The sequence below is a fragment of the Lithobates pipiens genome, unplaced genomic scaffold (assembly GCF_037356315.1).
Source record: "Lithobates pipiens isolate NorthernLeopardFrog02 unplaced genomic scaffold, aLitPip1_a1.2 Scaffold_10, whole genome shotgun sequence".
NCBI classification, from domain to species: Eukaryota; Metazoa; Chordata; class Amphibia; order Anura; family Ranidae; genus Lithobates; species Lithobates pipiens.
This window is the reverse complement of record NW_027507686.1, coordinates 193,704,230-193,718,692: the sequence shown is the minus strand read 5'-3', so window position 1 is coordinate 193,718,692 and position 14,463 is coordinate 193,704,230. Positions and strand designations below refer to the sequence as shown.

The window sequence follows — 14,463 nt, the reverse complement described above, 5'->3', positions numbered from 1 at the left end:
GGGCTCTGTGTGGACTGTGTGTAAGGAAGCAGGGAGCAGGAGGAGCTGGAGATCTGCACAGTGAGTAGAGAATAAAAGGGGGGAAGGGGGCATGATTGCAGGGATACTAATATAAAGGGCACTGCACTGTAATCATTACAGTGCAGTACCCTTTATATTTATATCAGTGCTCCTGCACATTATAGCGCGGCGGACTGACATCACATCAACCCGCCGTCCATGGAAAAATTGGCTGCTCAGTCTAAATTAAAGGAAATTTATGTAAAAAAACAAACAATTGAAATTCTAACTCTTTAATGAAGGGGAGGGGGGGTGCTGGGGGGGGGGGCGCCAATACAGATTCTCGCCAAGGGCGCTGGAGACCCTAGGTACGCCTCGTATGTATGACATTATTAAGAATGTTACTGGGGGTAAGAGTACGTTGCTCCCACAGTCCAGAAAAGGTAAGGAGCCACGCCGTAGGCAAGGGCCCTCCTTTTCTGCTCAGAAGCGTATTTTTCGTCCGCCCGGGTCAGCAGGTAAGCATTCCCAGTCCGACAAGGTGCCTGCTGAGGGACAAAAGTTTCCCTGTTTCGCAAGCCAAACAAGCCTGTGAGCAAATCTGTTACCGCATGAAGGTTTGCCCCTGCCCAACTCTCGGGTGGCGGTTTGCCTTCAGGAGTTTTCAGCCCGGTGGACCTCCCTACTTTCTGACCAGTGGGTTTGTGAACTGGTTTCATCAGGATAAAAGATAGAGCTTCTTTCTTGTCCGCCAAACAGATTTTTTCCCTCCAACCTTCATCTTCTTCCGGCTCGTCGGGAAGCCCTGTTCGGGGCAGTACAGGACCTGCTGTTACGTGGGGTGATAGTATCTGTACTGAACCTCAAGGCCCTCAACAGCTTTGTGAAGGTACAAAGGTTCAGGATGGAATCAGTTCACTCAGTGGTCGCTGCACTCCAGGGGGATTTTCTGGCATTCCTGGACATCAAGGATGCAAATACTTGCATGTCCCCATATGCATCAAGAATCAGAGGTTTCTGCGATTTGCAGTCAGGGACGAGCACTACCAATTTGTAGCTTTCCCTTTTGGCCTGGTGTCGGCACCAAGGGTCTTCACCAAGTGCTAGCCCCAATTTTGGCTTTGCTAAGGTAGCGAGGGATCGCAATCGTGGATTACCTAGACAACCTCCTGAGAGCAGCTTCCGCCTCAGAATTCAGGGAGGATGTTGCAATCACTGTGAAAACTCTTCGGGTGTTTGGTTGGGTACTGAACCTACAGAAGTCGGTGTTGGTGCCGACTCAACGCCTGGAGTACCTGGGCCTGCTTCTGGACTCCTCAGAGGCGAGAGTCGTTCTCCCTTCGGACAAGCTGCAGATTCTTCAAGCTGCGGTGAAGTTGTTGGTGTCCCGCAGGTGGTCGTCGATGCGTTTTTGCATGCGAGTCCTAGGTCTCATGGTAGCCACTTTCGAGGTGGTACCGTATGCTCAATTCCACACTCGAGTCTTGCAAAAGGAGATCCTGTCCAAATGGGACAATCTCTGTTGTCCCTGGATTGTCAAATTCGGGTGAGACAGCTAGTCAGGGATTCCCTGCTCTGGTGGTTGAGGTCACTGGCCCTTCAGTCCGGGAAGTTGTTCCTTCCTCTTCATTGGATGGTGATCACAACGGACACCAGCCTGACCGGTTGGGGGGGCGTACAGTCAGCCCAGGGTCGCCTGACCCAGGAAGAATCCCGCCTGCCAATCAACGTGCTGGAACTTCGGGCGATCAGGCAGTGCCTCTCCACATGGTCACAGTGGCTACAGGGGTGTCCTGTCAGGATCCAGTTGGACAACGCCATGGCGGTGGTGTATGTCAACCATCAAGGAGGAAAAAGGAGCGCAGCTGCAGCACTGGAGGTCGCTCACATCCTGCGGTGGGCAGAGCGGCCGTGTACATTCCGGGTGTAGAAAATTGCCAAGCGGACTACCTAAGTCGTCAGATGCTGGACCAAGGGGAATGGTCGCTACATCTGGATGTATTTTGGCTCTTTTGCCTAAGGTGGGGCACACCAGATGTGGATCTCCTGGCTTCCCGACTCAATCGGAAGGTACAGAGATTTGTGACCAGGTCAATGGATCCCTGGGCAGATGCAGCAGACACATTGGTGGCTTCATGGGGGCATTATTGGCTGATTTATGCTTTTCCCCCACTCAAACTTCTACCACATCTGTTTCGCAGAGTGGAGGCCGAGGGGATTCCAGTAATTCTGATTGCCCCACATTGGCCACAGTGTCCGTGGTATGCTGACATGCGAATAGTGGCGGATGTTCCTTGGTGACTGCCAATGCGAGAGGACCTTCTGTCACAAGGTCCAATACTTCATTCTGCTTTACCATCACTGGCTTTAACGGCATGGCTGTTGAAAGCCAGGTGCTAAGAGACCGAGGTCTGTCAGATTCGGTAATATCCACTATGCTGAGGGCACAGAAGTCATCTTCTCTGAAGATTTATCATCGTATGTGTAAGGCCTACACCTCCATGTGTGAGGAGATGGGGTGGTGTCCGTGCACATACTCGATTTCCAGGATCCTGCTGTTTTTGCAGCGGGGAGTGGATCAGAAACTTGCCTTAAGCCTCATCAGGGGACAGATAGCTTTGGCTGTCTTTTTTCAGTGACCCTTGGCAACTCATTCATTGGTGAGTACGTTTGTTCAGGGGGTTTGACATGTGGCCCCTCCGGTTCGACCACCGCTGTCTCCGTGGGATTTGAATCTGGTGCTCTCGGTGCTTCAGAAACCGCCGTTTGAAAACATTACCGAGATTCCCTTATTGACACTTTCTCAGAAAGTAATCTTTCTAGAGGCTATTACATCTGCCAGGAGGGTTTCTGAGATGGCAGCCTTGTTTTGCAAGTCTCCCTACTTGATCCTCCACAAGGATAAAGTGGTGCTGCATCCGCAGCCTTCGTTTCTGCCAAAGGTTGTTTCGGCCTTTCATCTAAATGAGGACATTGTGCTTCTGTCCTTATGTCATCGGCCATCACACCCAAAAGAGGTGGCTTTGACACTAATGAAATGCTTTTAATTATAACTTCAGTATACCATAGTAACATCTGAAAAAAGATCTAAAAACACTGAAGCAGCAGACTTTGTGAAAATTAATATTTGTGTCATTCTCAAAACTTTTGGGCACAACTGTAAAGAAGTGTGTAAACCCTAACAACTAACTAATTTTCTTTCTTCCTTTTTATCTGTTAAATATACAATTGAAAGCATTTTGTTATATCTGCTCAATCTGTGTAAAAAATACACATTGATCCTGGCAGGAACTCAGTGCTTTCATCAATAGTTTGCAATCTTATCCTCAAGAGTTAGCAAGGCAAGATTGGTAGGACTACAGAACACCTCCTACTGTGTTTTGTAGATAATGAGGTAGGGTGATGTTCTGTTGTCCAAACATAACTTCTGTCCTAGGGGGGCAATGTTGCTCCTCCACATATATAGTATGTGTAGCATTCACCCCCGAAGGGGCTGCTGAGAATATACCCAGATCTCCCAATTGGTACAGAGGCTGCCAGAAACACAAGCACAGTTCCATGCACACACACCGACACTTCAGGCTCAGTATAGGGGATGGCTTTTTACTATTTATTGCTAAATAACTTGAAACAGGAGAGAGGTTTATTGTCACAAGATACTCCAAAATATTAATAGCAATAACAGCAGAACACCTTCTCACTAATCTTTTGTAAGTAGCCTTTCCTGGAGTTAACTCGGGATGGCCAGTATATCTAGGACTTGAGTAGCCCCAGTCCATCCTCTGGCACTTGGTTCCCTTCTAGCACTTGCATTACCAAAGACCACAGCAAGGTCTTTACTCACAATGTCTAAGCCCTTGTGCACACGGTCGGAAATTCCGACGGAAAATGTCCGATCGGACAGTGTTGTCGGATAATCCGACCGTGTGTGGGCTCCATCTGACTTTTTCCATTGGAATGTCCGACCAACAAAGTTTGACAGCTGGATATAAAATTTTCCGACAATATGATCCGATCGGACAAAGTCCGATCGTTTGTAGAGAATTCCGATTGGACAAAGTGCCACACATGCTCAGATCAAATTACAAGACCAAAGCTATTGGCTACTAGCCTGAACGTAGTCCCGTCATTACGTATGAATGTCATCATGTTCTGAACAATCGGATTTTCCGACAACTTTGTCTGACCATGTGTATGTAACACCAGTTTCAGACAAAATCCGTTGGATTTTGTTATCGGAATGTCCAACAGTGTGTACAAGGGCTAAGAAGCTGTCCAACACCCAGCATCCACAGGCAATTCCTCCATGAGGGAGGTAATATATTCTTCTCCAGACCAGGACTTTAGGGTGGTGCTCTTTGGCAAATAATCATTTAATAATCTTCTCCAGGCCCTCAGCCCAGCATCTGCTGAGGCCCAGACTACAATTTCTTGTTTCACTAGCTATTGCCCAGCCCCAGGAAAACTGGAACTCCATCTGGAGAGGAAAGTACACTCTGGAAAGGTTTTCCAAACATTTATCTCCTCCTCAGCCACCTTCTGAATGTCTCCTTCTAGGAATTGGCTAGGGCATAATAGTCATACTGGTCATTTGACTTTCCTGCCCTATATTCTGAAAGCTTCATCCAGAAGCAGGTGAGAGTAATCAAACACCCAGCTAGAAAACTGACCAGAAAAAAATAATAGATCACTGCTCCACTGGCTGCAGTGAAGCCAAGAACTAAATTTAGCCTTGCAGCCTAACTGGAGGAGGACTCTACGTATGATAAGTGAGAGTTGTCACCTAGGAACTTACTGGTAGGGTCACCAGGTGAAAAAGGAAAAAAGTCTGGAATAAGTAAAATGCTGCCTTCTCATCTAAGGACTGGTAAACTGCAATTTATTACATTTTTGTTTTTGGGCTTAGATATACTTTAAGAATGATGAAATACAAAACACTTTGGTATAATACAAATCTTGATATAACTTTTTTAGGGCTGTGGAAATTAAAGATTAATTCCTCGATTAATCGTTAATTTTTTTGATCGATAAATATACTCACCTCTCAGCCGACTTCCGGTTCTTCGAGGAGTTCTGTCAGAGATCCGGTGACGTCACGGACATCGACTTCACCGGACTCCTCCCCCCTTCCCCAAGTGCCCCCGTCTGCTAACGAAGGGAAGGGGGGGAGGAGTCCGGTGACGTTGAAGTTCTGATTAAACGTAATGCGCACAGGGAGGAGCTACACATGACATCACCCGTTGCTACCCTACAGAACTAACAGGATTGTCGGCTTTACATGCTGTGTTTTTATCATCTTTATGTGAGTAGTTTGTGTTTGAACACAAAAATTTAATCTTATACTTAAGCGGTGAGCACTTAGATTTTTTCTTTCTACTCATGACCTGGCATCCTTGCTGAGATCTAAGGAGATGTGAGAGAAGTTTATAGTCCGTGTTAACCCTTTTGATACCCGCTTACATGACCACCTGTTTGCACAGGGGTCCATGCCATAAGGTGAGAGTGATTAGTTAGATTGGAGGTGGAGGGATTGTCACGCTACTGTTAAAAAAAAAAAAATGACTTACGTCAGTGCTACAGTTTTAATTTAAAACATATTTGTGTGAACTGTGAAGTTAAGTCATGGATTGTAGAAACAAACTAGTGTCGGGTGATTGTATATAGTGTATACCACATTTACCACTGACTAATGCAGAGTTGCAATGCAAGGAGATCATCTAAAAGTATTTGCGTTATAATTAATCGAAATTAGTCGATTAATCAATTTAAAAAAAAATCGATTAATCGAACACAAAAATTTTAATCAGTAACAGCCCTAAACTTGTTTAGTTTGAAAAATACATTATACGGCTTGAAAATCGCATTCTTATAGTATGTTGTTTTCTAGGACAAAGACTGATCAGTATATCTATAAACAGCAGAAGCCACAAATTGATAAAACAGTAAACATGTTTTTAAATTTAAGATGGCAATAGATGGAATGAAATTCGACCAGTTCAGCAGGAACAGTTCCATGTATGGCGGTCCCCGTTCAGCAGAAGTTAAATCATTAGAACAATTTCTGCCGAATGGGACTGTTGAAAATCGTTTCTTGATCGCCAGCTGCAGCCGCTGCTCATTGTATTTTGACAGCAGAGGAGTTACACGGACAGAATACAGTGTGTAAGCAGGAAGGATTCCTCTATCCATCTCACTTGTGTGGATGGAGAAATGTATTCAGTGTTTTTTTTTATTAAAGCGGAGGTCCACCCTAAAGTGGAGCTTCCACTCATTGGAACCCTCCCCCCCTCCGGCGCCACAATTGGCACCTTTCAAGGGGGAGGGGGGTGCAGGTACCTGTACAGTACAGGTATCTGCACCCACTTCTGGCATAGATATCTGCAGAATATACGCCCCTTTCCGCAGATATCTACGCCCCTTTCCGAAGGTCCCCCGCTGTCTGCTGGGAAACACACGGATCCCGCTGTCTCTGGAATCCGTGTGTTTCCCAGCAGACAGCGGGGACCATCCTTATTGCGCAGTGCGACTCGCGCATGCGCAGTAGGGAACCGGCAAATGAAGCCGCAAGGCTCCACTTCCTGATTCCCATAGCCAAGATGGCGGCGGCAGCACCCGAGAGATCGGCTTCGGGTGCCGACATCGCGGGTTCGCTGGGCGGGTAAGTGTCATTATTTTAAAAGTCAGCAGCTGCAGTATTTGTAGCTGCTGGCTTTAAAAAAAAAAAAAAAAACGGCGGACTCCCGCTTTAACCTGAATAACTTCACAAAAAAAGGAGTCATCTTTGGCTACCTTTACCAATATAAAAGGCTTTAATGTAAATGTTGTTTTTGGAGAGAATGTACAGGTCCTCTTCTTATTTGGAGATGGGAAAGCTACATTATATGAAATCCCTAACTAGCTTGATTGGCCAATAAAATCTAACAACAAAGTTATAGTCTAGTAAAAAAAAGACAAATATAGCAAACTATATTAAATTAGATAATACCCCTCTCATATGTATTACCATCTTTAGTTTTATGACTTGCATACAACTCCAGTCATGTATTTGTACACATATGGGGATTTGTAGATTAATTGCATTATACTGTATTAGACTAAATTAAATTATGTAAACTGGGTTTAAAATTCATGATTCTTACCAGACAGATACAAACGGTACAATTATCTGGAGTAATTGGGAAGAGCTCTCCATCTGCTCTCAATTTTCCCTCAAACAAGCATCCTGCCAGAAACCAGAAGCAATCAATGTGCGATAGTAGAGGAAGGTTTACAAATTATTTGGAGGAAAAGTGACATACTCACCATCACAAGATGGGCAGCAACTTTCAGGGGTTAAGACGGGATGCGAGCATTCTGGATTACATACCCTTCTGACGCATGAAACCTTCCCTTCCTGAAATGTACACAATACATCTATGTTAAGATAGCGCTAAGCGAGTTATTTCTTGCACCGTTTTCTAAATAAAATGTAAACCTCTGGTTACCGGGCAAAAATATACAGACCACATGCCTCCTGTAACACCCTGTGGGTAACCCAGCCTGACCTGATCAGAACCCCCCAGGAAATCTATCCAGTCCACTCTAACTGCTGACCTTTAGTCCAGTTTCTTCTTCCAGACACAAGGCTATGCCATGTCCAAGAGTAGTTCCCTATTGGTACAGAATAAACACTAGGCTACTCAATAAACATTAGGCTACTCAACGGGGTGTTTGTCCTTACTGAAGTATGTTATGTAGCACCCTCTAGTGTGCAGGTAAATATAAGCCTGAGCCCTGAAATCTGGGTCAGGGTTCATTAGAGTTCAGGACTGGATGACTCATCTAGGCAGCTCTCTGGTGCCTCCCCCTGGTTCTTGAATGTTGGAAAATAGTCTAGAAGGAAGTGGGCCTGGCAGGGGACTAAGTGAGTCCTTAAATAGACATGAGCCATGCCAGCAAGGGGAGACGGATGGAAGATGCAGTGCTGAGGGAGGCTGTCAGTGGCCCTTGAGGGACCCCTAAAATAAGAAAGTACAAGAAAAAGACAACTTCTCCTGCGCTCTGGTGTCTAGGTCTTCAAAGTGTGATACCGACAGTTTTAAAAGGTAGTGTCAAAAGGTCTTGCAGCCCTCCTCAGAATATTGGGTATTCAAATACTGGAGGAAACAAAACAAAAAAGGAAGGCACACTGACCTAGTGCATTACCATAAGTAGAGCTTTATTAAGAACAAAACATATAGCAAAATGGCTACTCACAAACGAGTATTGATAAAAGGCATAATCAATACAATTGGGTACATCACACCGAACATCCACGCATCCAGATCTGATGTCAGATGAATCGACTCGTACCCCAACACAAACGGCTGATGCCTTTCAGGGGAGAACCCCTTTCCTCAGAGCCAAGACGGGCAATATTCGGTGTGATGGGCCCAATTGTATTGATTATGCCTTTTATCAATACTCGTTTGTGAGTAGCCATTTTGCTAAATGTTTTGTTCTTAATAAAGCTCTACTTATGGTAATGCACTAGGTCAGTGCGCCTTCCTTTTTTGTTTTGTTTCCATGAGGGACCCCTGCCACATGTAGCAGATCTCTCTTGAAGACAGCGGTGTGCTTAAGTCTTCAACCTTACCCTGGGAGATTTCTAGTGTGTCAGTCTGGAGGACTGGTGTAGTGTGTCAGTCAGGGAGACTGGGAAGGAGAAGCAGCCAAGGGGGCTAGCATTTTCTGCAAAAAGTAGAGCTGGGACCAATACCTACAGGGAAGCAGAATGTGTTGCAGGATGCAGTTCACTCCATATGTGATACTTTTCTAAGGGACTGAGAATTCCTAGCCTGTAAGGGGCTGTTGCTAAGCTAACAAAAGACAGTTTGTTCTTAAGGATGAAACCAAGCAGAGTTGTACAAAAGATCAAGTTATTGTGCAGGAGGATCAAGTTGAAGCTGTGTAAATAGGGAGGAAGTTGTCCCTGGTCCTGTTTGTTATTGTCAAGCTGGCCTTCCCCATCCAAGTTATTACCCCTCAATATAATAACAAAAACAAGCTCAAGGGATGTTTTCTGTGTCTGGATGTATGTTGAAGATGTTATGTGCCTGGCTGTGCAGCAGTAGGGAACCCTGTCACTTGCATCCCCTACAGGGGTAATGCTACAGTTATATGAACAGTCACCCGTATAGGATAATGGTGGCACCATGGTTGCATTAGTTCCTGTATTAAGGAAAGGAAGAGTGATGAGTTACAACATAATTAAAATTCAGCACTTGTGAACAATGACATTTACCTTGCAGATGCAATCTGAACATCCTGACTCTGTCCAGGTGCTGCCTGCCAGCCGCAGTTCCCTGTTATGCCAACAAGGCACATTTGTGCCCCAAACAGTAGGCTGTCCAGTGGGAATTATTATGTTCTCTTTCAGAGGCATGTGAGATATTCCTGAGGATTTTTGAGATAATGAAGAATGACCCGTTTTGAGATGTTGAGGTGGAGGCACTGGATCAAGTTTAGTTGTTGTGGTTGGTTGCATTGAGGTAGACTTTGTGGTAAAGATTTCTTGTGGTAACTTGGTACTGGCCAGATCTGTCTGGGAAACACTTGTAGTTGGTGTTTCAATGCTTGCAGACATTGGTGGCGTTAAGCTGAGTGGCATCCAGTCACTGTGCACCGCTTGTAGTAAGCTTTCAGTCTTTGTCTCAAGAGGAGTGGCTATAAAATGCATAAAAACCAAGTATTATTCTCCTTAAGCTCACCTATGACAAGTCTGGAAGTAGGTCCTATTTAGTGGGGTGGTTAATTTCCAGCTTGAATAAAGCAGACCTTCACTCTAATATACTCCTTTACATATTTTTAATCCCTTCCTTCTAAACCTAAAATAGCCAACATTTTTTAGGCTTACTTTTTTTTTTTTTTTGATACTACAGCCTGGTCTGCCCTCATGCCTTGATTTTTGCCTAGGTGAGAATTAAGTCACTCTACTTCTGCAGCCTCCTTGGATATCCACATCCGATATCCCAGGAGGCATCAGAGGCACAAACACAGTGCTGGAGAAGGGGGATCTTGCAGAGTGCATTGAGGGGAGCTACAAGAACCCAGAAGAGACATCAAGTTCTCAATGATGTAGGAGAGGAAGATAATGGCACTGGACATGGTATGCCATGGCAAAGCATACAGAACAAGCATGTTGCTTAGGCACAACTCAGCATAAAAGGTAAAGTGGGGGGGGGTGAAGTGGGGTTGAAGTTCCTATCTAAGCAAAGAAACTAGTGATCTCTTCACATTGTGTACCAATGCCTGAATTAGGAAGAAAAAGCCTGTCTTATCAAGGGATTATTATTATTATACAGGATTTATATAGCGCCAACAGTTTGTGCAGCGCTTTACAACATGAAGGCAGACAGTACACTTACAATAAAGGAGGGATCTCAAAGGGCCCTGCTTGTTAGAGCTTACAATCTAGAAGATGAGAACAAATTGATTTCCCATTGTTCTCACAGAAAGAGTCTCATGCCTGTGGGTACCAGTACAAAAACTGCTTTCAAATGTGTTACCTGAGCAGCCACCATTGATTGACTGAAAGCCATCAGGGCAGGAGCAGACATATGACCCCAGTGTATTCATGCAGCTGCCTGATATGCATAGGGTGGTGTTTTCTAGGCACTCATTCACATCTAGAATACAAAAAAAAACACACATGTGGCACAATTATTGGGGAAGACAATTTTTACTGTTCAAGGGTTAAAAACAACCATAAGCTTGTGTTTATCTTTTAGGTTCCTCTGTCAGGTTTTTATTGCTACAACACAGGGTGCTGGCGCTTAAAAATCAGATGTCTGACAATATGATTAAAATAAGTCTAATGTTTAAGAGTTCATTCTCAAAGTTTAAAAAGTACTTAAACACTATAACTGGGCCAATTAGGGTCACTTGCTGGCTGTAATGGATGGATGGACCGTATTGAAGCTCTTATCCAAAAAGCCATCTCGGATCTAATTATTGACAAAAAATAAGCTCTTTTCTTACGGAAAGATTTTTACAGTACGCCCTACTTCTATCACTTTCCGAAAGTACATAGAGATGCATCTCATCCACCAGGTAGACCCATTGTGGCATCTATGAATAGTGTCAGTAGTGGCTTCTCTTTGTACATTGATTCATTCTTGCAACCCTTGGCTCAGGATCTGCCATCATACATACAAGATTCCATACATCTTCTGGATCTCTATTTTCTAACGCTTGACCCTAACCTTAATACTAGACAAGCTTCCTTTATCTTGGAAGCCACGGCCTACTGTCTAACCCATAACTATTTTCAATTTGAGGCCCAGTTTTACCTACAAACCCATGGCACAGCGATGGGTGCTAATTTTTACGCCCTCCTATGCCAATCTAGCCATGGGTCTGTGGGAAAAACTGTATATTTGTAACAACAATCCTTTTGCACAACAGGTTGTATTTTTTGGTCGATACATCGACGATATCATCATCATCTGGGATGGTACTCCATCCCAGGTGGACGAGTTTGTCACCTATTGCAATACAAATGATCTGGGCTTTTCTTTTTCTGCAGTTTGGAATAAGGAGAGCATAGCTTTCCTCGATTTAGAGCTCAACCATGAAGGTAATAACATCTTTGCTCGCAATTACACTAAACTCACTGCAGGCAATTCATATCTACATTATGATAGCTGCCATCACCCCTTGTGGGTGAAAAACATCCCAAGGGACAGTTCTGTAGACTCAGACAGAATTGCACTAGAGATTGCAATTACATAACACAGAGCTCTTTACTCAAAGAAAAGTTTATTGAGAAGGGTTATCCCCCATATTTGGTGGAACAAGCATAAAATACTTACCTTCCCGGAAAAAAAAAACAAGGATTGTTAAACCTCCGGAAGAACCTGTTGTATGCTTCATTACTGGGTTCCATAGACAGTATAAGAAAATGGAACACATCTTAGGAAAACATTGGAGTATTCTAAAACAGGACCCTCATCTGAGTTCCTCCTTGAGTGATAGACCTAAGGTTTCTTATAGGAGGGCACCTACCCTTAAAAACAAGATAGCACCTAGTAAACTGAAGTGTAAATATGACCCCAATCCTCTTTGTCTTATTCCACTTGTAGGGATGTGCAGGTGTAACAAATTCCTTTGCAAGACTTGTGATTTTGTTAATCATGGCCAGAAGAACTTTGTTCATAAAGGAGTCATGTATCCAGCTACCCAATTCCATAACTGCTCTAGTAATTACGTTGTTTATGGCCTTACTTGTCCATGCAAAATGCTGTACGTAGGCCGCACAATATGCCCACTTAGACAGCGCCTTGGTAAGCACCGTTGATTGATCGAATTGGGTTCTGATAAACATAGTGTGCCACTTTCGAGAGTTTCATGACCGATCTACAATAGGCCTTCAGGTCTGGGTTATTGAATCCATACCTGCAGGAGTGTCCGAGGCAGAACGTTTTTCCAAATTATGTGAGCGTGAAACTTTTTGGATTTTTTCTTTGGACACTCTTGCCCCTAATGGCCTCAATGAGGAAATCGAGATACACACCATTCTTTAAACTTCTGAGAATATAGATACTTCCTCTCCTCTTTTCCTTCCTTTTCCACCCTTGATCCTTTTTTACATGTGATTGATTTTATATTTAAATTTTTGGGAATGTTTATTATTTTTATAAGAGAATTTTTTTGTGTACTCATGGGCACATCAAAGTTGGATCTACATGCATTTACATCTGAGCACTTTTCTGGGCATAGATACAAGCTTAGTGAATACAACAATATATTACAATTATATCTGTTTTTTATTTTTATTTTATCTTTATTACAGTTATCACACATCAGTATTGCCTTATATCAATTATTTTTACCCATTTTTTATTATCTATTGTTTATTTATTTATTCATTTTTTATTTATTATGATTTTTTCATTAATTTAATTTATTCATAAATTTTTTCATAATTTCTTCATTATTATATGTTCCCTTATATTATTTTTTTGAATATATTTCTATGAAATTATTCATTATTAATTATAACTTTTTTTTATATTTTCAAATATATTTATGGTTTATATATTTTTTTCATTCATATATATAATTTTTTTCATTTATTTTTATTTTTATTTCTTTCATTTTTATTTACATTTTTATTTTTATTTTCATTTAGATTCAAATGTATTTTCAATTTCCTATTTACTTTATATTTATCTTCATATTCATCTTTATTTAATGTATATTCATTTTCATTTCTATTTTATGTCTATTTTTATTAATTTCACCATTAGTTTCATTTATACATATATATATATATATATATTTCAGTTAGTGTAATCAGCAGGGCTGGACTTACCATTGGGCTTGCCTGGGCTCAAGCCCATGGGCCCCACCCAACAGGGGGCCCCGCGGGCCCTGCCGAGATACATAGCCGAGTGTACTTGGCTCGGCTCCGCTCACAGTCATGCCCAGTCATGATGGACATAACACAGAGACTGGGCGTGACTGTGAGCCGCGCCGAGTACGTTTGGCTACTCTCCGTACCGCTCGGGTTGCGAGAACCACCGAGAGCCGCCGAGATACACAGGACTCTGTATCTTGGCGTGCCATTTTTAAACTTCAAGACTGCAATGACAAGGCTGCAAATGACACTGGGGTAAGGCTGCAAATGAGAAGGCTACACTGCAAGATTGCAATGACACTGGACAAGGCTGCAGATGGATGGGCAAGGCTGCAGATGGACACTAATAAGGCTGCATTGATGGGCATCTAAATCTAAGTTTTTTCCTTAATCTTCCCCCTAAAAGATTTTTTCCTTAAAATTCCCTCCTAAACTTGGGATGCGTGTTATAAGCCGATGCGTGTTATACACCGGAACGTGTTATACACCGATAAATGTAGTAATGTATACAAGGTAGGGCCCGAAAGTGGATCAAGCCCAGGGGCCCCCGCCACCCTAAGTCCTGCCCTGGTAATCAGTATCCTTCAATGGGGTTGTTACTTCAGCCTGCTATTAGACATTATTGGGTTAATTTTGTTGTGAATGAATGAATGAAATTATTTGTATAGCGCACAACGCAAACTGAATCGCCTCAAGGCGCTGTGAAGAGCTTTTGTTGTCCAGCTTCTACTCATATTCTTATTTAAATGCCATTCACTGCTGTTTCCCTGCACCTACACTTGATAAAGGAGCGTGCATGTCCGTTCTGGACTTGGTGCATGCTCAGAAACACGTTGTGTCTCCTGGTGTTTCCCGCTGGCGTCACACGCTGCTCTCACGAGCCGGTCTGTGTCTCTGTTGAGCGCAGAACACAGCTGAGCTTCCCCCCAGCGTTCTGCGGATAATGCTGTGATCTTTATTCCGAGACTTTTCACCTGCTTTGTGGGAATGGCTGGTCGTTTATCTGCATACCCTTGATCTTTTATGTAAGTGAGACTTTAAAAATACAGCAAAAAATTAAATCATACCCAGAATGTCGTGAGACT

At 43.2% G+C, this 14,463-nt stretch overlaps 1 protein-coding gene across 1 annotated transcript in view; it reads right to left on the bottom strand.

Annotated features, from left to right (window-relative positions):
- VWCE (von Willebrand factor C and EGF domains) overlaps nucleotides 1–14,463 on the bottom strand; it is a 136,423-nt gene that overhangs the window by 73,148 nt on the left and 48,812 nt on the right. The window contains exons 11-14 of the mRNA XM_077460807.1: nucleotides 10,527–10,646; nucleotides 9,263–9,684; nucleotides 7,303–7,393; nucleotides 7,140–7,222 (exon numbers count right to left, since the gene is read on the bottom strand). Of these exons, the coding sequence (XP_077316933.1) occupies nucleotides 7,140–7,222; nucleotides 7,303–7,393; nucleotides 9,263–9,684; nucleotides 10,527–10,646 (716 nt within the window). The remainder of the gene's footprint in view (nucleotides 1–7,139; nucleotides 7,223–7,302; nucleotides 7,394–9,262; nucleotides 9,685–10,526; nucleotides 10,647–14,463) is intronic.